The sequence below is a fragment of the Pristis pectinata genome, chromosome 15 (assembly GCF_009764475.1).
Source record: "Pristis pectinata isolate sPriPec2 chromosome 15, sPriPec2.1.pri, whole genome shotgun sequence".
Taxonomy (NCBI): Eukaryota; Metazoa; Chordata; class Chondrichthyes; order Rhinopristiformes; family Pristidae; genus Pristis; species Pristis pectinata.
Genome location: NC_067419.1, coordinates 49,353,716 through 49,381,295, shown reverse-complemented (window position 1 = coordinate 49,381,295; position 27,580 = coordinate 49,353,716). Strand labels below are relative to the sequence as shown.

The 27,580-nt window shown below is 49.4% G+C and overlaps 2 protein-coding genes across 3 annotated transcripts in view; both read left to right on the top strand.

Moving 5' to 3' along the window:
• Positions 1–12,284, top strand: part of syt10 (synaptotagmin X) — a 34,313-nt gene extending 22,029 nt beyond the window's left edge. For both annotated transcript variants that reach the window (XM_052030078.1, XM_052030077.1), the window contains 5 exons: positions 727–1,285; positions 8,657–8,777; positions 9,728–9,899; positions 10,933–11,062; positions 11,705–12,284. In XM_052030078.1, the coding sequence (XP_051886038.1) occupies positions 727–1,285; positions 8,657–8,777; positions 9,728–9,899; positions 10,933–11,062; positions 11,705–11,776 (1,054 nt within the window). In that variant the 3' untranslated portion in view covers positions 11,777–12,284. The remainder of the gene's footprint in view (positions 1–726; positions 1,286–8,656; positions 8,778–9,727; positions 9,900–10,932; positions 11,063–11,704) is intronic.
• LOC127578273 (NADH-cytochrome b5 reductase 3-like) overlaps positions 1–27,580 on the top strand; it is a 644,669-nt gene that overhangs the window by 342,276 nt on the left and 274,813 nt on the right. The gene's annotated exons all lie outside the window — the stretch shown is intronic.

Here is a 27,580-nt window from a genome sequence, read left to right as displayed (position 1 = left end):
TGGTCCAGGTTCACCTTCCCACCTCACTGACCCTTGAGCGAAGACACCTCCCCTACAGGACCAGACTAGTCCTGGAACCAAACCCAACCCCCTACCCGTGCCAGGGCTTGGACCCCCAGTCCACAGCCACCACACCCTCACTCCCTGCTGACCCTCAGACCCTCAGCCAGGAACTGTACCCGGCGAGGTGACCTCAGGTGGGGATCCAGCTTCAACAGTAGAGGCAAACCTGAGGAGTAACCGGCACTGGAGACCTCCCTCACTAAACCTCTCTGTCGATGTCCCAGCCAGTCCTTCAACACAACTGGTCAGTGTGTCGACCTGCCTCATCTGGGAGATAGGGCAGTCAGTGTACATCATGGGGCAGCCCAGTGGCACAATGGGTAGAGCCGCTGTCTCACAGCTCCAGAGACCCGGGTTCGATCCTGACCTCGGGCACTGTCTGTGTGGAGTTCATACATTCTCTCTGTGACCCCGTGGGTTTCCCCTGGGTGCTCCAGTTTCCTCCCACATCCAAAGATGTGCAGGTTGGTAGGTTAAGTGGCTGCTGTTAATAGCCCCCAATGTGTCGGTGAATAGGGGAGTTGACGGGAATGTGGGGAGAATAAAATGGGATTAGTGCATATGGGTGGTTGATGGTGGGCAGAAGGGCCTGTTTCCGTGCTGTGACATTCCAGTGTACCTGTGCTGTAGTGATCTATGAATCGTTTGCCTTCCTGTCTGCAGGCACAACTCCTTCAGACGGCACCTCCCAAGGCAGATGCACGTCTCCAGTGTTGACTTCAGCATGGACAGCCTGCCACGGGGAGAGACCACCACCAGCATTGGGCGCATCAAACCGGAGCTGTACAAGCAGAAGTCCGTCGACTCCCAGGACGGTGAGAAGGAGGAGCTGAAGACCGGCGGCAAGTTAAACTTCACTCTGAAGTATGACTACGAGAACGAGAATCTGATCGTGACGATTCTTAAATGCTTAGACTTGCCGGCAAAAGACGATTCTGGAACCTCAGATCCCTACGTTAAAATTTACCTCCTGCCGGATCGGAAAAAGAAATTCCAGACTCGAGTGCACAGGAAGACATTGAACCCCATCTTTAATGAAACCTTCCAGTTTCCCGTGTCCTTTGACCATTTGAACAGCCGGAAGCTACACTTCAGTGTTTTTGACTTTGACCGATTCTCCAGACACGACCTCGTTGGAGAGGTAGTCGCGGACAACCTGTTCGAGCTGCTCGAGCTCCCCAAAGACGACACCATCTGGAGGGACATCGTCAGCGTCACATCAGTGAGTACCGTTGCCAGTGGCTTCCTTGTCCCCGGCTCCCTGACTGTTGAGTCTGGAGTCTGTGGGTTCAGCTCTACTGCAGGGGCACTGCTTTTGCTGTTCTCCGAGGGCAGTGCGGAGCAAGTGCTGCTCTCTCAGGTGAGAAGTTTCACACCAGCTGCTCTGAACAGGGGACATTCACAATCCCATGGCAGAACTTTGGTGATTGGTTTATTATTGTCAGGTGTACGAAGATACAGTGAATAGCTTTTGTGTGCTTGCCGTCCAGACAGATCATTCCGTACAGAAGTACATCGAGGTGGTAAAAAGAAAGGCAATGCAGAATATCATGTTACACTTAGAGAGAGTGCAGTGCAGGCAGACAAATAAAGTGCAAGGGCCATAACGAGGTAGATTGTGAGGTCAAGACTTCACCTTTATCGTATGAGAGGTCCATTCAAGGGTCTTATAACAGTGGGATAGAAGCTGTCCTTGAGCCTGGTGGTATGTGCTTTGGTATCTTCTGCCCAATAGGAGGGGGGAGAAGAGAGAATGTCTGGGGTGGCAGAGGTCCCGAGGCAGCGGGAAGTGCAGATGGGGTCAATGGAAGGGAGGCTGGTTTGTGTGATGAACTGGGCTGTGTCCACAACTCTGCAGTTTTGAGCTGAGCTGAGCAGAGCAGAGCAGTTGCCATCCCAAGCTGTGATGCACCCGGATAGGATGCTTTCTGTGGCGTGCATGAGCCAGGGCCAATATTTATCCCACAGCACCATCTACACAATCCACAGCTTGCATTTCCACCACACAACCATGGTGGTACAACTAAGGTACAACCAAGGGCATTGTAGAAAGGCAGGCCTTTCCTTCTGGGCAAGGTGTTGAGGTGAGTAGTTGGAGACTGGTCGTGGGGTGGTTTTGACCAGTTGGTAGTGGGCAGAGCAATGGCAGCTGGAGTCTGAACCTCATAGGTGTGAGGTGATGCACTTTGAGGCACTAATAAAGGTGAACGTACACAATGAACGGAACGGCCCCAGAGAGCAGAGGGGAACAGGGGGCTGTTGGTGTACAAGGGAGCAACACAACAGGCAGCACAAGTTGAGGAGGTGGTGAAGAAGGCACATAAGATGCCAGAACGTGCAAGGTAAGAGCAGGGAGGTTAAGGTATGGCCACAGCTGGAGGAATGTGTAGTGGTCACTGCACTATAGGGTGTGACTGCACTGGAGAGGGTGCAGAGGAGATTCACCAGGATGTAGCCTGGGATGGAGCGTTTCAGCTATGAGGAGAGGTTGGCTTTGTTTTCCTTTGAATGGAGGGTTCTTGGGGAACCTGCTGAACAATATCGTGAGGGGCTCGGACCGGGTAGATGGGACGATAAGGTTACGGGACACATTCTTCATGGTAGAAGTGTCTAAAGCCAGAGGTCATGGGTTTAGGGGTTAGAGGTTTAGGTGGGATCTGAGGAAGAAATATTTCCCCGGGGTGGGGGTGGGGGTGGTGGGAGGGGGTTGGAATCTGGAACGCACTGCCTGAGGTGGGGAGGGGGGCAGAGATTTGCACAACATTTAACAAGTATCCGGACAATCACTTGTATCACTAAGGCTACGGACTAAGTGCTGGGAAATGGGATGTGTAGGTGTGTGTGTGTGATGGTCAGCATTGATGTGATGGGCCAAAGGGCCTGTTCCTGTGTTATGTGACTCCATGACTAGAGTGGGTGAGAGGTTTCAGCACATGGAGCAGCCCAGTTGGCTGTGTGTTTGCTGTGTGTAATCAGGATGCTGAGACGGTCTCGGCCGTGTTCCGTGCTGGACTGGCAGGATCCAGAACCCCTGGCCCCCCACCCCGGTGGGGGGGGGTGTGTGGGTTCCATTTCCCCCGTTGCACCGTGTGCAGCACCAGCTGCTCACCCAGGTACTGGTTACGGTGATGGTCCCTGACCCCACCCCACCCCCCCCCCCCCTCTGATGCACACCACCATCAGATGTCAGGTCCCTGCTTCCCACCCCCCCCGCCCCCCAGATGTTGGGGGCCCACACTGTGCGGTACTGTTCCATGTTCTACACTGGATCTGTGAGACAGAACACTGCAGACACTGGGAATCTGAAATGGGAATATTGGAAGTACCCAGTGGGTCAGGCAGCATCTGTGGAGAGAGAAACACAGGTAGGTGACCTTCCACCAGAACTGATTGCAGGTGGAAAGTGAAGCAGACAGTCATGGAGGGAGCGGTCCCTGCTGTGGGAGGGGAAAGGGAGATGTGTTTGGTGGGAGTGCCACGGTGAAGGTTACAGTGGAGGCTGTGGGCTGGAAGCTGAGGTCCAGGGGAACCTCCCCTTGGTCTGTGTGTGATCCGAACAGAAGTGTGAGCAAGGCAACAGTCACGGAGACCAGTGCTGTTTACCCTAGTGGAGGGGCAGCCACGGCTGAGGGGAGTGTAGCTGTTGGGTCTGTGGGCTTGTAACTTCATTATCACAGGCACACATACCCAGAGCAGAAATGCCAGGAAAATTAGCTTGTTTTTTTTTTGCAGCAGCACAGTACCTTATAAACACGACAAATGTTAGTTACATAAACTTAAATTAACATAAATTATACATCGCAGATGACAGGAACATTGGAAGGGTTGTGGATGGTGTAGAAGGTTGTCGTAGGTTACAACAGGATGTTGATAGGATGCAGAGCTGGGCTGAGAAGTGGCAGATGGAGTTCAATCTGGAAAAGTGTGGAGTGACACACTTTGGAAGAATGAACATGAAGGCGGAGTACAAGGTTAATGGAAGGATTCTGAGCAGTGTGGAGGAACAGAAGGATCTTGGGTTCCAAGTCCATAGATCCCTCAAGGTTGCCGCGCAAGTTGATAGGGCAGTTAAGAAGGCGTATGTGTTGGCCTTCACTAGCTGGGGGATTGAGTTCAAGAGCCGCGAGGTAATGTTGCAGCTCTACAGAACTCTGGTTAGATGGCACTTGGAGTATTGTGTTCAGTTCTGGTCACCTCATATTGGGAAGGATGCAGAAGCTTTAGAGAGGGTGCAGAGGAGATTTACCAGGATGCTGCCTGGATTAGAGAACATGCCTTCTGAGGAAAGGTTGAACGATCTAGGGCTTTTCTCTTTGGAGCGACACAGGATGAGAGGCGACTTGATAGAGATGTATAAGATTATGAGGGGCATAGATAGAGTGGACAGCCAGCACCTTTTCCCCAGGGCGGCAATAACCAATACCAGAGGATATCAGTTTAAGGTGAGTGGAGGGAAGTTCAGGCGAGATCTCAGAGGTAAGTTTTTTTTTTACACAGAGAGTGGTGGGTGCGTGGAACACACTGCCGAGAGTGGTGGTAGAGGCAGATACAACAGGGACATTTAAGAGACTCTTAGATAGGCACATGGATGTGAGAAAAATGGAGGGTTATGGGCTGTGTAGGAGGGAAGGGTTGGATTGATCATGGAGTAGGTTTATAGAGGTCAGCACAACATGGTGGGCCGAAGGGCTTGTCCTGTGCTGTACTGTTCTCTGTTCTATAACTTGCATGACACAATAAACAAAAACTAACGTAATGACATTAGTGCGAGCTGAGGGTCATCAGTCACTGACTCAGCCCGAAGGTCCAGAGAGGGAACAGGAGAGTCAGAGATGAGCACTGAAGGGAGCCAAATGGGAAGGAGGTTTGGGAGTTCTGTAGGTGAGCAGGAATTGGCGATGGCTTTATTATTATCACATGTACCAACATGCAGTGATAAACTTTGTCTTGCATGCCATCCATACAGATCATTTCATCGCATCAGTACATCGAGGTTGTGTAAAGGGAAAAGCAATAACAGAATGCAGAATAAAGTGTTACAGTTCCAGAGAGAGTGCAGTGCAGGCAGACAATGAGGTGCAAGGGCATAACAAGGTAGTTTGTGAGGTCACGAGTCCATCTTTAGCACATGTGAGGTCTGTTCAATAGTATGATAACAGAAGCTGTCCTGTGCGTGGTGATGTGTGTTCTCAAACAGCAGTTATTTAGCTATTGACGTCACAATATTACTGCTTGTCCTTCAGTATTTTGCTGCCAGTTCTACACGTCTCTGGCTTTCACTGCCACCCCCCCACACCCACCCTCCAACCCCCCCCTCCCCGGAATGGATCTGCGCAGGTTATTGGTGCGGCTGTGGGCAGGTCTGATTCTGGGAGGCGGTGGGATGTGAGGAATGGTGTGATGTGGCCCACCCATGTCCTTCCCCACCAGTGTGGGGAGCAGCAGACGCTGCAGATGTATGCACCGTTCGTCTCCTGGACATGGCCTCCACAATGATCTGTTCAATTGATGCGGTGAAGGAAGAGGAGATCGCACGGCATCAACGAGTCACATCACGGATGCTACACCAGAGCCTCTGGACCGTGCCTTTTCCCGCCTCCATCTGTCTCAGCTCCCCTGCCACTGAAGCTCTCCACCCAGGGCAGGGGTTCCGGAGGGAGCAGGTCCATGGTCCCAGCACACTCACATCCCCGTAGCCCCAAATCATTCCAATCCCTGCCTGCTGGGTCCCGACGTGCACCATCCCTTCACACATCTAAACACCATCTGTTTCCAGTGACTCCATGGACTTCACCCCTCCCTATCCATGACCCCTCTGGCCCCTGCACCTCCTCCCTGTCTCTGTAACCTCCTCCAGCCCCTACACCACTCCGTCTCTGTGACCCCCTCCGGCCCCCACACCCCTCCTTGTCTAACCCCCTCCAGACCCTGTCTCTAACCAGCCCGACCGTCAGATCCCATGTCAGCACTACTGTAGGACCTCCCTGGGGCAGACAATGTCAGTCAGAGCTTCCAGCAGTGAATCAGCTCGACCCCGACAGAGGGTAATTTGTAGGACTTTGGGGAAAAGAATGGGGAAATGGGACATATGCAACCCCCCTGAGGGGCTGGTGTGGACCAGAGGGGCCGAATGATCTCTGTGCTGTAAAGGTTCTCTGAAGATGCACTGTTACAGTCATTAATTTTCTTCATCGATTAACTGCAGGACAGAAGATGATGGAAATTTCTGGAATGCATGTTAATTATCTCAGAGCTGGGTTCTGTCAGTTGTGTAAATATTGACTCCAGAATAATTCTGTCTGCCAGCTATTTCATAAGAGGGATTAACCCACTGGGGACTGGACGGAAGGGACCAGTGACATTCCTTTCAACATTCACAGGGCACATTACTTCCAAACACATCTCGGGCAACCTCTTGGGGAAATGGGAGCAATGGGCTTGTGTGATTATTTAATCCAAATATGAATTTACCAATTTCCCCTGAGGTTGCTGATTGGCAGGTGTTGCCCCAAATCCCAGTTATCTGAAGTTAAATGGGTTTGTGTTCCTTCCATCACTATGGCAGGTACTGTGGGAAAGCCCAGATAAGCCACAGCCAAGGACCTCTCTGATAACACATTCCAGCCAAGCTGGTTTATTTCCCAGAATCTGGTCTATTATTGTCACATGTACTGAAATACAGTGAAAAGCTTTTATTTAGCGTGCCATCCTGACAGATCATTCCGTACACAAGGACATTGAGGTAGTAAAAAGCAAACAGAATGCATAATATAGAGTTGCAGTTACAAGAGAGTGCAGTGCTGGTAGACAAGTAACTTGCAAGAGCCACGGTGAGGTAGATCAGGAGATCAATAGCTCATCTTTTAGTGAATGAGAAGTCCATTCAAGAGTCAGATAACAGTGGGATAGAAGCTGTCCTTGAGCCTGATGGTACGTGCTTTCAGGCTTTTGTATCTTCTACCCAAGGGGAGAGGGCAGAAGAGAGAATGTCTGAGGTGGGAGGGGTCTTTGATTATGTTGGCTGCTTTACCGAGGCAGCGAGAGGTGTAGACAGGATCCATGGAGGGGAGGCTGGTGTACGTGATGGACTCAGTTGTGTCCACAACTCTCTGCAGTTTCTATCAGTCCTGGACAGAGAAGTTGCCGTACCGAGCTGTGATGCATTTAGTTAGGATGCTTTTCATGTGCATGTATAAAAATTGGTGAGGGTCATTGGGGACATGGCGAATTTGATCAGGAACTTGTGCTAATTTTATTCCTGCTGGAACCAGTCCTCCTTTGATACGAGCCTAAGGCTTTCACTCCAGTCGGCTGATGGGGCTGAAACTGTTGCCCTTTCTACTTGTGGGTATGGGACCTGTTAGTTACACTGCAGGGTAATCAAATCACAGGAGGAGGCCATTCAGCCCATCGTGCCAGAGGAGCTCCCCAGTCACTACCATGTTCTTTCTCCGCAATCCTGCAACTCCTAACGTTTTAAGCACTCGTTTGATTCAATAATAAATTTATGATTAAATCTGCTTCCTCTTCCCTTTAAGGCAGCAAGTCCCCACCCACAGCAAATCATTGCTGATAAATGTTCTCCACTCCACTGGTGACACCAGTTTCCTCCTTGTTTTGAAGCCCCTGTTCAATCTCCGCTGAACCTGCTCTGTCCATTGTAGAACAATCCCAGGTACTCCGGTCTCTCGCCATCCCAGGGGACCTATCCAAGTAGGTGTCCTGTCACCGTCCCCAGGACACTTGTATCCTTCCTGAGGTGTGAGCCCAGCACTGGACTCGCTGCCTCTCCCGCCGGGGGTCCGCTGCCAGACACAGTGCTGAAACAGTCACGTCGAGCTGAGTACAGTTGTGATGAGTACGGTGAGGAACAGGTACAACGAAAAACCTTCTTGCAGCAGCATCACAGGCACATAGGTACAGACCACACACACAATGTGAATTGTACCAGACAGTGAAGAAAAAAATGACAAAAAAAGTGCAAAAAAACACAATTGGTGACAAGTCCATGGTAAGTGCGAGGGGTGGTCTGTGGGTGCAAGGGGGGGGGGGTGGTCCGTGGGACACCATGGAGGTGTTCCAGGACCATTGTGCACCACAGAATAAATTGCATCCTGGATCAGGATGGAAATATTTTGATTTAGCTGCTGCTCCGTTATTGTTGTAGTTTGCAGTGACTTGTTGCAGTGTTGTGGTACTTGCAATACACTTGTTTTGTGAAAGGAAGAGGTGACCCATTACAAATAGCAGCATGCCGGTCTCCTGTGGCATGGCACCCTGCTCCAACACCTGTCTGCTACTGTCCAGATGTGGAATTGTCCTGCAGAATGACACAGAACATAGCTTGCATTGACGGAGCAGCTTTCAGGTGGTGAAGTGTCCACAGGAGGATTACCAGTAACTCCTCATCGCCTGGGCTGATACTGGGACCGATAGCAAGTGCTGGTCAGAGACAGGAGTTCTACGGCTTCTCATTTCCTTGCTGAATAATTCCTTTGTCAGTTTAGAATTACAGATTGAGAGTTTTGCCTATAAAGCCGTAAACGTCGGAGGTGTTAACCGTGTACCCTTAATTGTTGCCCCTGCCCCGCAGGAGAGCGTGGATTTGGGGGAGATCATGTTCTCCCTGTGCTACCTTCCTACAGCAGGACGAATGACTCTGACCGTCATCAAGTGCAGGAATCTGAAAGCCATGGACATCACCGGCTTCTCTGGTAAGGTCAACCACGGGGTAGGGGTCCTGTTGCGACGAGGGGAGCTTGACGAAAGTGGGTGTTTTGGAGCGGTGTTTTGGAGCAGTGTTGTCTCAGGGATCAGTGTGAAGCGTAATGGCGGCAGAAGGTGACCTGAGAGGATTGTAGGTTGTCGATGAGTTAGCCTGCTGCCAAACACTCCTCACCATGAACGAGAGAGAACGGTTTAATATTCACTCCTGGGATCTGGGTATCCAGTGTCTGATACCTGCCAACAGCTACTTCCCTTCAACCGTTCGGTTCTTGAACCAACCGGCACAACCCTAAACACTACAGTTTAGCAACAGCATGACCACTGATCACTTTGCACTAAAATGAACTTTATTGTTTTTTGTTCTAATTTTGTTCTTCCTTGTAAAAATTGTGTATAATTTATGTTTAATTTATGTTTTCTTGTGAATTGCTGCTGATCTGATGCTCTGTGCCTGTGATGCAAGTAAGTTTTTCATTGCACCTGTATGCACAGGGACTTGTGCAGATGACAATAAACTTGACTTTGAACTTGACATGGTGAAGATGCTCCCACAGCACAGCTTGTGAGGGAACTACGTAGTGATCAGTTAGAGGGGATGGAGATGTATTCGGGATGAGCTTGTGAGGGAACTACGTAGTGATCAGTTAGAGGGGATGGAGATGTATTCGGGATGGTGACCGTAGTGTTGCCCTGTGCCTGCTGCCAATGGTGACAGTGGTCACTGTGTGCGGTGGTGGAGGGAGGGAATGTTCAGGGCGGTGGGTGGGGGCCAATCGAACAGACTGTTTTGTCAGGGATCTGTCAAACTTCTTCAGTGTTGTGTTGCAGCCACACTCATCCAGGCAAGTGAGAGTGTCCCATCACACTCCTGATGTATACCTTGTAGATGGTGGACAGGCCTAGGGTGTTAGGAGGTGTAAAACTCTCTGCCTTTCAGACCCGTACGTGAAGGTCTCTCTCATTTGCGATGGAAAAAGATTGAAAAAGCGAAAAACCACCACAAAGAAGAACACGCTCAACCCCATTTACAACGAGGCCATTATCTTTGACATTCCCCCAGAGAGCATGGAGCAGGTCAGCCTGTCCATCACTGTCATGGACTACGATCGGTGAGTTGCCCTCTCTCCACTTCTCCATATTCTCTTTCAAACGGCTTTGTTAATGAGAGTGTGGACTTCAGTGATGAGCGCCTGGAATATTTGGTGGGGATTGCTGTCAATACAAGAGGGAATCGGCTGGAATAGAAGTTCTGAGCGGAAGGAAGTGAGCACGGCAAAGAGAAAGGAAGAGATTTGTGGCCAAAGTAAAATGGAGTGAATGGGCTATCATGGAATGGTGGGGCTGGGTGGGGACCGGGAAAGAAACCTTGGTGGGGGACAGGGGCTGGGTGAGATGCCTCTTGTGTAGTTCATTAGTAATAGACCAGGAAGATGACGCTATCAAAGTTATGGTAAAGCAGGAAGGTGTTGGGACACTGGACAGGCAAACGTTGGAAGGGAGCAGTGGTTCAGGGAGATACGTCGTCAAGGCCAGATGGGATGGGAAGAGGGAAAGTTGTAGAAGAGCTGACCAACATCTCCCAATTGTCCTTGGGTCCAGAGTTGGGAGGGGCAGATGAGTTGGGGGATGGAGGGGGTGAAAATCCTCCCCAAACATCACGTTTAGTTCTTTAAGGATACAGATGTCACTGGCAAGGCCAGCACGTATTGTCCATTCCTAATTGCCCTTGGGAATTGGTAGTGAGTCAGCTTCTAGAGCCACTGCAGTCCTTGTGGGGAAGATGCTCCCATGGTGCTGTTGGGGAGGGAGTTCCGGGATTCAGACCCAGTGACGGTGAAGGGTCGGAGATATTTTTCCAAGTTGGGATGCAATGGGAGAGCAAGTGGTGGTGTTGCCCTGCACCTGCTCCCTTGGCAGGAGGGGGCATGGGTTTGGGAGGTGTTGCAGCAGTCAGGGTGAGTATCTGCCATGTGTTTTATAGATAGCCTGCACTGCAGCCACTGTGCGTGGTGGAGGGAGGGAGGGGTCAGGTGGTGGGTGCGATGTTAATCAGAGGCTGTGGGTTTGGGACTGTGGCCTTGCTTACACTGGGTGTGTTAAACCTTTTACCTCGGTAACTGGTTCTTTCTTCTTTGCATCCAGAGTTGGTCACAACGAGGTCATTGGCGTTTGTCGTGTGGGCCAAGATGCGGAGGTACTGGGACGAGAGCACTGGAACGAGATGTTGGCGTACCCCCGTAAACCCATAGCCCACTGGCACCCACTGGCAGAGGTAATGGGGTCAAACCCTCAACCCATCCCATGATGGCTCTCTGATGGTGAAACGGGAGGTGGTGCAGTCACTGGGAGACCGAGGGGAGGGGGTGCACTGTCGGGGTTACGTGGGTGGGTGGGGGGGGGGGGTGCTGTACTGGCTGCAGGTCCAACTGTGACCGTGCACATGCCCCCTGCCCCTGACAGCTCCCTCGGGTAGGCAGGGATAAAATCACCCCTTGGGGTCTCTGTCAGGAAGCCCATCCCTGCCTTTGTGGGATGGACAGGGAGGTTGTAAACCTGTTCACAAATACCCCTGGCTCTCACCTGTCTGGTTGGCAACTTAAACAGTGTCTCAGGGCGGCGGCGCGCCCCATTCCCAGGGTGCGGTGTGTGTCCCGTTCCCTGGGGCGCAGCGCGCGTCCCTGTCCCTAGGGCACCAGTCCCCAGGTGCGGTGTGTCACGGGGCGCAGTGTATCAGCCACCGGCCCGGTGTACCCCATGTTTCGAAGGGATTGTGATTAATCCCGGCTGCCTTACTGACCACACAACCAGTCAGGACCACGTGAGACCAGGAATCCAGGTCCCTCTGTGAAATGACACCCACCATCCACCCTGACTGGTCTTTGGGTGATTCTGCTCTGAACTGATTCTGTTCCAGGCACCAGGACGAGCGACGAGTTTTGACAGCCAGGGATCCTGTCCATCTCCCAAGCTGCCTCCGTCTCCGTAGGAGAGCCTCGCTCCGAACGGAGCACCCGGAATTAACAGAAGAGACTGTGGAGGCTGGAAGCAATCCCACTGACCACGCAGGGGGCAGGTTTGCTGGGGTCACACCGACTAATTACAGCTGCTGTCTGATCCTGCCGCGGGGGTCCATTCTGGGAACTACAGGGGGTGCGATCTGCGGATGGGGTCACTTTAAATCACACGTTGTTTTATTGTGAGTTATTTACCGATGTTGTGACCTTTTGAACCACTTTCTGTCGTTAAGTAATCAGTCGGAGTCGGGGTGAACGATGGCATCATCAAACGCAGAGGAATTGGCAGGGAGGTGACTCACGAGGATGAGGGAGTTTGCGGCCAGGTTCCCGGTGGGTGGGCTGTCAGGATCTGGGGGCGGGGACCTCGCAACAGGCGCGCAACGTGGTTACCCGTGGTCAGGCACGCACGGCTCCTGACGTTCACAGTCACAATCCGACTGTTGGTGTCAATGTGAAAATCTCACACAGGCTGGCAGGAGGTAATGGCCACATGAGTGGGGGTCACTGAGGTGTGGTGGGACGGGGGGGTGGGGGTCACAGGTGTGGTGGGACGGGGGGGGTGGGGGTCACTGAGGTGTGGTGGGACGGGGGGGGGGGGGGTCATTGAGGTGTGGTGGGATTACAGTGGGCATAGATTTACAGAGCAATGTGTTGGCTCAGCCCAGACACATCGTAAACATTTTATTCAGCAGCAAACAATCTGCTGGAGGAACTCAATGGGTTGGGCAGCATCTGTGGAGAATGACTGTCCATTCCCCCAACAGACGCTGCCCGACCCGCTGAGCCCATCCAGCAGACTGTGTGTTGCTCCAGACTCCAGCGGCTGCCGTCTCCTGTGTCAGGCATTGTATTGGAATCTACACCTGATCAGATCCAACGTGGTCACCTGACGCACGGCCAGGTCCTGTGGGGCTCAGGCCGGTTCGTCTGACCTGGCTCTGGTTATCTGACCCCTGACCCTTTAAACCTGATCATGACCTTTGTCTGAGGTTGTAGCTTTGAATTGCCCCCTGTGGGGGTAGGGGAGAGCATCCTGGCTCCCCACTGCCCTCGGGGTGAGCTGATGCTTCCTGACCTGGTCCATGGATGTCTCGGCTTGGGGGGTGAGCTCCTGGCCTAACCCACCCCAGCTCACCCCCACCCCACCCCACCCCACCCCACCCCAGCCCAGCGCAGCCCACCTCAGCCATAGAGGAAGTGGTTCCTCTCTCTCCACCCTCCACCTCCAACAGTCACCTCCATGGGGGTTGCATTGCCTGGCCCCGGTCTCCCGTGCCGAGATCACAGGACTGACCCGTCCAACCTGTCTGACCAGATGTTTGGCCCTAAAGGTTAGGTGTGATGGCTGGAATCCAGATGTGGGCTGCAGTCAACATTGAATGCAGCAGCTGGGGAGGCAGGCTTCACGTTCCTCCGCTGAATGCCGGAAGGTTCTGTGGTTTGCTGCCTGTTCCTCCCTGTGATTGAAGTGCTTGATAATAAGCACAAGGTGGGAGTCGGTTGCCATGACGCACAGTTACCTTGGAACCGCTGGAGTGTCCTTGTATCTGGCAGAGCCAGTTGCTGCATTCAAGATGCTGTTGAACCAGCGCCTAGTCTGCTGCAGGAGCTGCACTGGTGCACGCAGTGTGGGGTGTCTCCCAGTCCGACACCCCCACGGGGGTCTGTGTGTGTCCCCCAGTCCAACCCCACAACTGGGGGTCTAAACCCTGCCCCCCCCCCCCCCCCTGTCTGTCTGTCTGTCAGCACCACACCAGGGTCTCCCTGGCACGGTCCTGTCCACCCTCCCTGACCCCCACCGACAGGAATTCTCCTGAATCCTTGCTGCTGTGGTCCTGCCTTGCTCTAGCACCTTTTACCTCCTGACATGTTGACTCCAGGTTAAGTAATGATTTTCCCAAAAAGTTCTCATGATCGGCAGGTGGTTTCACATCCCCCGCCCATCCCAAGCCGCTGCCCCCCCCCCCCCACCTGTCCCGAGCTGCTGACTCCAGCCACCAGCGAACCCAACAAGGCCACTCTCTTCTTGAATTTTTGTCTGTTTCCCACCCCTCACCTGTGCGGTCTGGGCTCCATCTCCACCTGCAGATCAGCAGCAGGAGCCCCTCTCACCACCATTCCACCATCCAATAACATTGTGGATGATCTCGGCTCCACTCTCCTACCACCCCCCCCCACCCCCACCCCCGGTGACCTTTCACCTTGTCCCTCCTCATCTCTCTTCCTCTGCCTTAAAAATATTCAAAGACTCAGCTCACACTGCCATTTGAGGAAGAGAGTTCCAAAACCTCATGACCCTGAACAGTGACCCCAGGTTCTAGTCTCCCCCCCAAGAGCAAACACCCTCTCCACGTCCACCTGACAAGATCCCTGAGATGTTTCAATCAAGGGTCCCTCACCCTTCCGAAGTCCCACAGGTACAACCTCGCCTGTTCAACCTTTCGTCACCGTAACCCACCATTCCAGGTATCAATCTGGAAAACCTTCTCTGAACTGTGTCCAGCACATTAACACTCTTCCCTAAATAAGGAGACCAGTAGTGTACACAGTGCTACTGACATGCTCACCAATGCCCTGTATAACTGAAACATAACCTCCCTACTTTCGTATTCATTTCCCCTCCCAGTAAGCAATAACATTTTGTTAGCTTTCCCAAGGTCTCTACCTGCATACCAACCCGTTGTGAGTTGTGCACTCGGACACCCAGATCCCTCTGCATCTCAGAGGTCTGCAGTCTGAATTGTCTCCTGCTCCTCCCTCTCCCCTTTGAAGATGCACCTTAATATCAAGCTCTGACCAAGCCTTTGGGTACCAGTCCTCAGCTCTTTCCTGGATGGACTTGGTGCTCTCTGGACCTTCTCCATGGTGCAACCCAGGGTGTGGACAGGGCTAGATACTCTTGCTCAGGTTGGGGCTCTGGGTGTTCAGGGAGTTGTGACGGCTGTGCTCTCCTTGGCTGGAGCTGCAATCTCGTTCTTGCAGCCAATGCACAAAGTGGGCCAAGTTTTCACACGAGAGCTCCCGGGATGATGTTAGGGAACATGAAGGGACATTTCCACCTCATTCAGGGAGGTTTTATGGAGAAACTCTGTTCCAGGCTTCAGGCAATTCGATGTGGTTTCATCCTCAATCAGTGGCACTGCTGGTCTTGTGGAGCGAGACCGGAAAATCAGATTTTGTGCAGACCCAGGAACTAGGAAGTCAGTAAGTGATAAAGTTTGTGTATAAAGTCCTGGGCCCAGACAACTGAAAACTGAAGGCTTGAGTCTGCACTCTGTCAGTGAGTACCTCCAGAACACACACATTTGGCAAATTCTCCAAGTAGACACTGGCATCATAAACATGAAATGTCACATTAAATCTCTCCACTTGCACTAATGCAATGCTTAAGAAGGCAAGAAGTAGGAGTAGGCCATTCTGCCCTTCGTTCCTGCTCCACCATTCAGTAACATCATGGCTGATCTCATGTCCCATAGACACAATGGGACAGATGGGTTGAAGTGTGTGTATATTGATGCCAGGACTATTATGGGTAAGGGTGATGAATTTAGAGCATGGATCAGTATGATGTTGTGGCCGTAACAGAGACTTAGTTGAGAGAGGGACTGGAATGGATGTAGAAAGTTGGGAGTTTCAGTTGTGTTAAATGGTTGTCTCATCCCCAGGGAGGCCAGTAGTTCCGTTCAGGCCCAGCTGGGTGTGGAAATGTTACGAGCATTCGGGCTCAGGGTGGAATCAAGCTGGTGATGGTCGGGCAGACCTCTGCGATGTACCTTTCTGAGGAGGGGAAGGGAACTGAAAGGGATGGAGCTGGGGATTGGATGGAGGCTGCTGTGGAGCAGAAATCCCAGCATGGAACAGAGGGGACGAATGGCCTTTAATTGTTGTAAATGTAATTTACCAAAGGCCTTTAGAATGAGCAGGGATTGTGAGAAGTTGCTGCTGTTGCTGCTCTCTGTTTTGTCATTGAGTGGTGCCCACTTTACTCAGTATCTGCAGAGCTACGGTGAGACCTGCAGGAGGAAACGGAATGTAAGGTAGAAAGGCATGTTGTGATGAGCACGTTGTGACTCTGCAACGGGATATAGATAGATTGAGTGGTTGGGTAAAAATCTGACAAATGAAGTAAAACAAAAACTGCAGATGCTGGAAATCTAAAATAAAACCAGAAAATGCTGGAAACACTCAGCAGGTCAGGCAGCATCTGTGGGAAGGGAGGCAGAGCTAATGTTTCAGGTGGAAGACCAGGAGCTTCACGTGGAGAAGTGTGAGGTATGCACTTCGGAAAGAGGAATCAAAAGGCAGATTATTATCGAAATGGAGAGAGACTGCGAGTGAGTGAAGTTCAGATCTGGGTGTCCTGGTGCATGGGTCACAAAACGTTAGCAGGCAGGCCCAACAGGTAGTTAATGCAGCAAACAACGTGTTGGCCTTTATTGCAAAGGGGTTGGAGTTTAAGAACAGTGGATTGTGTTCCAGGTGTACAGGGTGTTGGCGAGGCCACACCTGGAGGACTGAGCACAGCTTTGGTCCCCTGACCTAAGGACACAGTAACACTAAGGGTGGTCCGAAGGAGATTCACCAGGGATGAGAGGGATGTCCTATCGCAAGAGGGTGGACAGTTTGGGTCTGGATTCCTTGGGGTTTATTCAAAATGTCCTTATTCAAAATGTTAGGTCGTAAGGGAGCTTGACGGGATAGATGTTGGGATGTTTCCACCAGTGAGAGAGTCAGGAACAAGGGGACATAGTTAGAAATAAGGGGCTGGTCGTTTCAAACTGAGGTGCGTAGAAATTTTTTCTCTGAGATGAGTCTCTGAAATTCTCTGCCCCGACGGTGGTGGAGACCAGATCATTGGATATATTGAAGGTGGAGATGGACCAATATTTGAAAGATTGAGGAATTGAGGGTTGTGGGGAACTGGCACAGAAGGGGAGTTGAGGCCGGTGTAGATCACCCACGGTCACACTGAATGGTGAGGCAAGATTGAGGGGCCGAGTGGCCTACTCCTGCTCCTATTTTTTGTGTTCTGGTGGGGTGCAGTGTGAGGACCAGAGGGATGCTATCCTTGCTCTGGGTGAGAGCAGACGTGTGGAGTTTGGCCCCTGCTGACTATGATGGAGGGAGACCAGCGTTATGGAAGATATCGAGAAAGTTGTATCATCAGAACAGGTACTACGGAGACATAGGGAGAATGGAATCAGATGGGAGGAGGTGTAGGTGATATAGCTGTGGGAGTATCTGTGCTCTAGATGTAGCGTAACTCATGCTTCATATAGTTATTCTGCTCTTGTAGTCTCCCCCTCAGTTAATAGAGGCGAGTGTGTTGTCCTTGCCCACTATATGTACTGCCCCACTTTCTCCAGAGATCCAAGGACAAGCACTCGTCTGTTCAAAGAACAGAATCTTTTCTACTTGGGTGTTATACAGAGATTAAAAGAAAATCAAAAGATGATGCATTACAGTGTACCACTTCTGATCTTCAAATATTTGGGACATTTCATCTACATATGACATGGATTCCGCTGATCTTTGTGTGAGGAGGTGGAGAATTGGGAAAGTTAGCCAAGTGGATATATTACTGGATGACTTCAAATCTCACTGTGGCAGTGGAGAATTTAAATATGAATAAATGTGGAACTAAAAATCTCAGTAACGAAGTGGACAAATTGCTACAAAAGTATATCCATTAATATTCTCCAGAGAAGCAAATCTGGAGTTGTCTATGTGTGTCTCCAGTGGTTGATTCCTAACTACCCTTAGACATAGCTGAGTTAGGAGATGGGCAAGAAACCCTGGTCTAGCCAGTGATGTCCGTACCCCATGAATACACGATTAATTGGTGATAAAGCAGCGATGGGCCGGGATTGGTGTGTCACCCAGTAACCGAGCATCTGGCTAGGTTAATCTCTGATCGGTGGAAATAACATTTGAATTCTGCATTCATTTTTCTAATATGTGAAATTGGAAAACGTTTAACTTGTAGCTTTCCAGTAATTTACCAGACCTTAAAATATCAACTTGGAGGGTGTCATTGACAGTATTGACCCGAAGCCATAAGATACAGGAGCAGAATTAAACCATTTGGCCCATCAAGTTTGCTCTGCCATTCAATCATGACTGGTTTGTTTTTCTCCCTACCCCATTCTTTTGCCTTCTCCCTGTAACTCTTAACCCCCTTACCAATCGAGAACCTATCAATCTCTGCCTTAAATATACCCAAAGACTTGACCTCCGCAGCCCTCTGTGGCAACGAATTCCACAGATTCACCATCCTCTGGCTGAAGAAATTCCTCATCTCAGTTCTAAAGAGATCACTTTATTCTGAGTCTGTGCCTTCGGATCCTAGACTCTCCTACTGATGGAAAAATCCTTTCAACGTCCGCTCTATCCAGGCCTTTCAATATTCGGTATGTTTCCAATGAGATTCCCCCATCCTTCTTAGTGCAGGCCCAAGCCATCAAATGCTCCTCGTATGTTAAGCCTTTCATTCCTGGGATCATTCTTGTGAACCTCCTCTGGACCCTCTCCAATGCCAGCACATCCTTTCTTAGATACAGGGCCCAAAACTGCTCACAATGTTCCAAATGCGGTCTGACCAACACCTTGTAAAGCTTCAGCATTACACTTTATTTTTATGTTCTAGTCCTCTCAAAATGAATGCTGACATTGCATTTCCCTTCCTTACTACCGACTCAACCTGCAAGTTAACCTTTAGGGAATCCTGCACTAGGCCTCCTAAGTCCCTTTGCGCCTCCGATTTCTCAATTCGCTCCCTGTTTAGAAGATAGTCTGCGTCTTTATTCCTTCTACCATGACCGTACACTTCCCTGCGCTGTATTCCATCTGCCACTTCTTTGACCACTCTCCCAACCTGTCCAAGTCCTTCTGCAAACTCCCTGCCTCTGCGACACTACCTGTCCCTCCAGGTAGTGTCTGCAAACTTGGCCACAATGATGTCAGTTCCGTCATCCAGATCATTAACGTATAAAGTGAAAAGTTGTGGTCCAACACAAACCAGAGCATTGAATGACCCACACTGTAGCAACACTTGATTTCATTGAAAGCCTTTCATTCTTATTTCACTCGGGATCGAGACCACATTTTGTGATGATTATTATTTGCCTTGACTTTGTCCCACACTGAACAATACAGATAAACTACAGTCTGAAGCAAAGGAATGAGACTGTCTGTAAAACGACCAGCTGCCTGGTCTACTTCACCTCAATAAAAGTCAGGAATTTGTCACATTGGAAATGTCAGCACTCGCCAAGTCTCTTCACCCGACATCCTCAGTAGGAGGTGGGGGAGGGGTGGATCTGTTTCCCACAATTAAAATCATTGCAAGTGAAGTACAAATGAAAGAAGGTGCCATTTAGTAAAAGTCTCCTCAAGTCTAATGCTGTATTGTTTTGTGACTTGTCATCTAGTGGTGATGCAGTTCGATGTCCTAACATCAGCAGTAAATATTGTGCAGGTAGACTGCTCTGTTTGTGAGCTTCAGCTTGGCACTGTGTAACTATGATGTCAATGTGAGCTACATTATTGAAATTAAAGTGTCTCAAATATCTCCTGCTCTCCTCTCCTGGTGTACTTGCTGCACTGTTGATTAGGTTCAGTGTGTGGACCTGGGCATTACGTGTAACACTTACAGGTGGGTAATGTGTGATGAAGTGTACAGTTTGTGATATTTTTGTAAAATCATATTTACATTAAAATTATACAGCAAATATAACTGTTTAATATGTATTTTGAAAATAAATATATGAATGGATAATTATTTTAAAATGGTCATATCGCCTCTTTTTATTTTTCTGTGGGAGCATTACAGATTGAAGCTATCTGGTCAATGGGAAGAAAATTTAACTTTTTTAAATAGTGATCAACTGTTAAATAGAGAGTCAGAGTCATACAGCACGGAAACAGGCCCTTCGGCCCAACTCGTCCATGTTGACCCAAGTGCTCATCTAAGCCAGTCCTGTCAGCCTGCATTTGGCCCTTTTCCCTCTAAATCTTTCCTATCCATGTCTTTTAAATGTTGTTCTTGTACCTGCCTCAACCATCCCTCCGGCAGCTTATTCCATACACCCACCACCCTTTGTGTGAAGAAGTTGTCCCTTTTAAATCTTTCCCCTCTCACCTTAAACCTATGCCCTCTGGTTTGTGATTCCCCAACCCTGGGTAGCAGACTGTGTGCATTCACCCTGCCCCTCATGATTGTATACACCTCTATAAGGTCAAAATGTTGGTGCTCAGTGGGACCTGGCATCTTGTGCAGCCGACACAGGGAACGCAGTTAGGAAGGTATAGGGAATGTGGACCTTTATTACAGTGAGTATGAAAGTAACAAGCAGGTCAGGCAGCATCTATGGAGGGAAATGGACAGTTGACGTTTCAGGTCTGACCCACTGAGTTCCTCCAGCGTTTTGTGCGTTGCTCCAGATTGCAGCATCTGCAGTCTCTGGCGTCTCCATTGAGCGTGGAAGGCAGGGATCTCCATCTGCCCGGTTGCAGCAGCCAGAGCAGCAGAGGGGAGGAGCCAGCAGTTTTTTTCTAAAGTTGTGTGATTGACTAAGTGTGTGGCAACTCAGCCAATGAGAGGAAGGTAGGGCAAAGCAGAGCGGCCGTTGTGAGAGTGGGCCAGTGTCGGCTTGGGAATCTGAGGCTTTGGCTCAAGAGGTTTTGGCGAGGAGGCACAGGTGAGTAGCAGGTAAGAACAGGTAAAGTTTTTTTATAGTCGTTAAGTAAAAAGACACCAAATTACAATTAATTAAATAAAGTAGGGATGCAGGATCAGGTGATGTGTTGTAGCTGCGTGATGTGGGAGCTGGTGGACCCCACTGTGGTCCCTGGCGACCACATCTGCAGCAAGTGTTGGTTGCTCGAGGAACTCAGGCTCAAAGTTGATGACCTGGAATCTGAGCTTCAAACACTTTGACGTATCAGGGAGGGGGAGAGTTACCTGGGCGTCTGTGATTCAGGAGGCAGTCACACCCATTAGATTAACTACCTCAAATTCTGTCTGTGGTCAGGGACAAGAGGGTGTGACTGTGAGTGAGGTGGGTAGGGGGATCCAGGAGGTAGTGCTGGAGGAGCCTCAGCCCTCGAGCTTGTCCAACAGGTCTGAGATTCTTGCTCCCTGTGTGGATGAGAGTGGGGGCTGTAGGAAGGATGAGCAACTGAACCGTGGCACTGTGGTTCAGGGAGCCATTAAAGAGGGGGACGGAAAAGAAATGTAGTTGTGAATGGGATAGTATAGTCAGGGGAATAGACACAATTCTCTGTCACAAGGATCGAGATACTCAAAGGCTGTGTTGCCTGCCTGGTGCCTGGGTTCGAGACATCTCATCTGACCTGCCATGTGCAAATTGGCGCAGGGTCAATAAGATCAGAGAGTTAAATGCGTGGCTCAGAGATTGGCGTGGGAGACGTGAGTTTGAATTTGTGGGACATTGGCACCAGTACTGGGGAAGGAGGGAGCTGTTCCAATGGGATAGGCTCCACCTGAACCACGCTGGGACCAGGGTCCCGGTGAATCGCATAACTGGGGCTGTGGGTAGAGCTTTAAACTTAATAGTAGGGGGCTGAGTTCAACAGTTTGGAAAAGTATGGATATAGTAAATTAAATGGGCAGGCACGGTAGTGTAGCAGTTAGTGTAACTCTATTACAGCGCCAGCGACCTGGGTTCAATTCTGACCACCATCTGTAAGGAGTTTGTATGTTCTCCCCGTGTCTATATGGTTTCCTCCCACATTCCAAAGACATGCGAGTAAGGAAGTTGTGGACATGCTATGTTGGCACCAGAAGCGTGGTGACACTTGTGGGCTGCCCCCAGAACACACTACGCAAAGGTGCATTTCACTGTGTGTTTTGATGTACATGTGACTAATAAAGACATTTTAAAAGGGAAGGAGAGTGCAGGAGAGGTTACTGAAGTCTCCAGAATAAAGAATAAGACAAAGTTTAGAAAGGGATAAGAATTTAACTTCAGGCAACATAAAGACAAATTTGTGAAGAAGGGTGGTGAGTATAGGACTTACATGGTGTTATATTTGAATGCACGCAGTATACAAAATAAGGTCGATGAGCTCATAGCGCAGTTAGAAATTGGCAGACATGACGTTGTGGGCATCACGGAATCGTGGTTGAGAAAAGGTCACAGCTGGGAGCTAAACATCCAAGGATACACATCCTGTTGAAAAGACAGGCAGGTGGGCAGAGGGGGTGGGGTGGCTCTGTTGGTAAAAAATGAAATCAAATCCTCAGCAAGAAGTGACATGGGATCAGAAGATGTAGAATCCTTGTGGGTAGAGTTAAGAAACTGCAAGGGTAAAACTACCCTGTGTTGGGAGTTATATAAAGGCCTCTGAATAGTAGCCAGGATGTGGGGTACAAATTACAACAGGAGATAGAAAAGGCATGTAAAAAGGGCAATGTTACGGTGGTCATGGGGGATTTCAATATGCAGGTAGATTGGGAACATCAGGTTGGCACTGGATCCCAAGAGAAGGAATTTGTAGAATGCCTACGAGATGGCTTTTTAGAGCATCTTGTGGTTGAACCCACTAGGGAAAAGGCAAATCTGGATTTGTGTTGTGCAATGAACCAGATTTGATTAGGGAGCTTAAGGTAGTGGAACCCTTAGGAGGCAGTGATCACAATATGATAGAATTCACCCTGCAGTTTGAGAGGGAGAAGCTAAATTCGGATGTATCAGTATTACAGTGAGTGAAGGTAACTACAGAGGCCTGAGAGAGGAGCTGGCCAGAGTTAATTTGAAGGGGACTCTAGCAGGGGTGACGGTAGAGCAGCAATGGCAGGAGTTTCCGGGAGTAATTCGGAAGACACAGGATCAGTTCATCCCAAAGAAGCAGCAGCATTCTAAAGGGAGGATGGGGCAACTGTGGCTGACAAGGGAAGTCAAAGACAGCATAAAAGCAAAAGAGAGGGCATGCAGTATTGCAAAAATCAGTGGGAAGCTGGAGGATTGGGAAATTTTTAAAAACCAACAGAAGGCAACCAAAATAGCAATAAAGGGAGAAAAGATGAAATATGGTAAGCTAGTCAATAATATAAAAGAGATACCAAAGGTTTTTTTCAGATAAATAAAGAGTAAAAGAGAGGCAAGAGTGGACATTGGACCACGGGAAAACGACACTGGAGAGGTAGTAATGGGGAACAAAGAAATGGCAGACGAACTGAATAAGTATTTTGCGTCAGTCTTCACTGTGGAAACACCAGCAACATGCCAGAAATTTGAGAGAGTTGGGGGCAGAAGTGAGTGTAGTCGCTATTACTAAGGAGAAGGTGCTTGGAAAGCTGAAAGGTCTGAAGGTAGATAAGTCACCTGGACCGGATGGACTACACCCCAGGGTTCTGAAAGAGGTAGCTGAAGAGATTGTGGAGGCTTTAGTAGTGATCTTTCAAGAATCACTAGATTCAGGAATGGTTCCGGAGGACTGGAAAATGACAAATGTCACTCCACACTTTAAGAAGGGAGGGAGACAGAAGGCAGGAAATTATAGGCCAGTTAGCCTGACTTCAGTGGTTGGTAAGATGTTAGAGTTCATTATTAAGGGTGAGGTTTTGGGGTACTCGGAAGCACTGATAAAATAGGCTGAAGTCAGCATGGTTTTCTTAAGGGGAGATCTTGCCTGACAAACCTGTTGGAATTCTTTGAGGAAGTAACAGGCAGGATAGACAAAGGAGAGTCAGTGGATGTTATTTACTTGGATTTTCAGAAGGCCTTTGACAAGGTGCTGCACATGAGGCTGCTAAACAAGATTGGAGCCCATGGTATTGCAGGAAAGGTACTAGCATGGATAGAAGATTGGCTGACTGGCAGAAGGCAAAGAGTGGGAATAAAGGGGGCCTTTTCTGGTTGGCTGCCGGTGACTAGTGGTGTTCTGCAGAGGTCGTGTTGGGTCCACTGCTTTTCACGTTATATATTAATGATCTGAATGGCGGAATTGATGGCTTTGTGGCCAAGTTTGCGGATGATACCAAGATAGGTGGAGGGGGAGGTAGTGTTGAGGAAGCAGGGAGTCTGCAGAAGGACTTGGACAGGTTGGGAAAATGGGCAAAGAAGTGGCAGATGGAACACAGCGCAGGGAAGTGTACGGTCATGCACTTTGGTAGAAGGGATAAAGGCGGAGACTATTTTCTACATGGGGAAATAATTCAGAAATCAGAGGTGCAAAGGGACTTGGGAGGCCTAGTGCTGGATTCCCTAAAGGTTAACTTGCAGGTTGAGTTGGTAGTAAGGAAGGGAAATGCAACGTTAGCATTTATTTCAAGAGGACTAGAATATAAAAGCAAGGATGTAATGCTGAGGCTTTATAAGGCATTGGTCAGACCACATTTGGAGTATTGTGAGCAGTTTTGGGCCCCATATCTAAGGAAGGATGTGCTGGTGTTGGAGAGGGTCCAGAGGAGGTTTACAAGAATGACCCCAGGGATGAAAGGGTTAATGTATGAGGAGCATTTGATGGCTCTGGGCCTGTATTCACTGGAGTTTAGAAGGACGAGGGGGGATCTCATTGAAATCTATCAAATATTGAAAGACCTGGATAGAGTGGACATGGAGAGGATGTCTCCAGTAGTGGGAGAGTCTAGGACCAGAGGGCACAGCTTCAGAATAGAAGGACATCTGTTTAGAACAGAGATGAGGAGGAATTTCTTTAGCCAGAGGGTGGTGAATCTGTGGAATTCATTGCCACAGACGGCTGTGGAGGCCAAGTCATTGGGTGTATTTAAAGGGGAGATTGATAGATTCTTGATTAGTAAGGGCATCAAAAGTTACTGGGTGAAGGCAGGAGAATGGGGTTAAGAGGGAAATATAAATCAGCCATGATTGAAAGGCAGAGCAGACTCGAAGGAGCAGAATTAGGCTATTTGGCCCTATGTCTTATGTCTGTTTGCCTCGTTCATCCTCAGTGGCTTCTCTTTCCCTTCTGGTCTTCGATGGATTTGCTGCCACAGTGCCATCCCTTGGCAAACCTCTGACTTCAACTCATCTCACATGGATTGCAACTCGAGTTCTACCCCACACAATACCGAAACTGACCTCAGGGAGGAAGTACTGGCAATGAGGAACAGAGAGCGGACATCCTGAGGGGGATAAAGTGTAAAATATCACCACAGAGGGGGGACAGGGAGGCGCTGACCATTTCCAAACCAGTGTCATGCATCCTTTATTAAAACAAGAGAAACAGACAGAGCAAGTAAACATCGGTCTGATGTCAGTGGTGGACATGTTAATAGGAAATGTTCTGGGGGATGGCATACCCCAGCATTAGGAGACTAACCAAGGACAGTCAGCATGGATTTGTTCAGGGAAGGTTGTATCTGACCAGCAAGAGGTGGCACTAAGTCTCAATGAGGTTTGAGTATTTTTGTACAATTTTGGTCTCCTTTCCTAGAGGAGGTGGTACTTTCTCTCGAGGATGTCCAGAGTACTACTTGGGATGGTGGGTCTGTTGCATAAGGATATTGAGGAGACCAGGTGTCTATTCAATCGAACTTAGAAGAATGAGAAGTGACTTCAGTGAGATGAATAAAATACTTGGAGGACTTGACGGGGTGGGTGCAGAGAAGTTTCTCCTGGCTGAGGAGTGTAGAACTGAGGGTCACGTCCCAAAACAAGAACTCTGTCACTCGGGAATGGAATGAGGAGAAATCTTCTTGCTCAGAGGCTCATGAATCTTTGGAATTATCTCCTAGAGAGGTGGATGGAGGCTCAGTCGTTGACTATGTTCAGTAGGTTTCTGGATATTAGAGGAATGAAGGGACACATGGACAGGAAAATGACCTGCTGTGACCTTGTTGAGATGGGAGACCAGGCCTGAAGGGCCAAATGGTCTCCCCGCTCATGTTTCAGATGAATTGGGCCGTGATCTTCCAGATGAGACGTTAAACCACCTACTTCTCAAGTGGAGTTTAAAAAAAACAAATCCCTTAGTAGTCCTTGTACCTAGAACAATGTATGCAGGAGTTCTCTCCAGTGCATTGGGTGCAACCCCCCAAAACAGATTGCTGATTGTGGGAGATTTCTGTACATGAAACAGCCACTGTGTTTACCACAGGGGATCACAGCCCAGACCCAACAGGGATAGGGACCCCTCATCCTCACATTTCATCCCACCAGCCTATGTATCCAACCCCGACCCAACAGGGATAGGGACCCCTCGTCCTCACATTTCATCCCACCAGCCTATGTATCCAACTGCCCACCTTGTTTCTCACAGCTCAGTGGTTCTGCCTTAGCTATGGACCATTGGGGCATACTGAGGTCATTCTATAAATGCATGACTTTCCCTCCATGCTGGATCACATTCTATGTGAGGGTGGTTTGATCATCTGTAATCCTGTCTCCTCGGCTCTCAAGAGTAGAGGAGACAGGATAATGTGGCCCAATTGTTTGGGAACCGATCCACCAAATTAATTCACCGGCATTTGTGACACCGGAGGAGAACTGGAAACTGAGTAGAACTTTGCCCCAAGTCCTTCAGACAGTGGAGGGTTGGTGTGGGAAAGTTCTTACACTGAATCGTGATCAAAGATCGTGAAATCAAAATTAAAAACAACAAATGCACTCAAAAGTTACAGATTGATTTCTTTTGTGGAGTCTTGAGAGTATTTAATAAAATCAATGGCATGTTGATTAATTTGTTCTAAAATCTAGACTAATTTTAAATAGCAAATCGGACAAGCATTTAGTCAACATCTTCTGAAGCCTTGAGAAATATCTTAAAGAATGTCAGGTCATTGTTGTTCAAGCAAACAACTGCAATAATTGAATGAATTTCCTGTTCATTATCCATTCACGGGTTGAGGCTGTTGCAGATAAAGCCAGCATTTATTGTCCATCCCTTATCGCTCCCGAGAGTGTAAATGAGCCGCCTTCCTCAACGACTGCAGTCTGTGTGGTGAAGGGAACCGCCACAGCGCTCTGGTGAGGAGTTCCAGGATTTGGATCCAGCACTGATGAAGGGTCACGGAGATATCTCCACGTGTAATGGTTAACCTGCATGTGGTCTTCCCAGGTTTGGTGGTAATGCTGCTCGTCTTTCTGAGACAGAGGTCACAGGTAGGTGAGAATTACAGAACATTTTGCGGCTACCCCCTGCAACCAAGGGAGGCTGCTGAATTAATTTGGTGGATCGGTTCCCAAACAATTGGGCCACATTATCCTGGATGGTGTCAAGCTTCTTGAGAGCTGTTGGAACTGCACCCATCCAGACAAGAGGACAACGTCCCATGACACTTCGGACCTGTGCCTTGGTGGGAAGGCCTTGGGTGTCCTTCACCACAGCATACCCAGGCTCTCACCCGCTTCATTTATGAGACTGGTCTGGTTGAGTTTCTGGTCAATGCCAACCCCCTCAGGGTGTTTGTGGGGTCCTGATGGTGGTAATGCCATTGAATATCAAGAGTAGAATCCCTCTTGTTACAAATGGCTCCAAATGTCTGGCCCCAGGATGGTGTACGGACCTCTTTAAACTTAATAAAACAGTTCTTCATGGTTCAGGCTCAAGCGAGCTGTCCAGAAGTAGGTTTAATACAGCAGCCATTACTCTATTACCATCAGACAGTGAATCCATACAAGCTGGCTTCCTGCAACCCCCAACCTGATGTTCCACAGGTGTCTACAGTCCATTCTCTGAGTCCTGTGTTTGGCTCAGACTGAGTCCTAAATCTTCTCCTTTGTCCTCCGGTCACCTGATAACCTTAGTGCCTTTAGAACGGAGATGAGGAGGAACTTCTTCAGCCA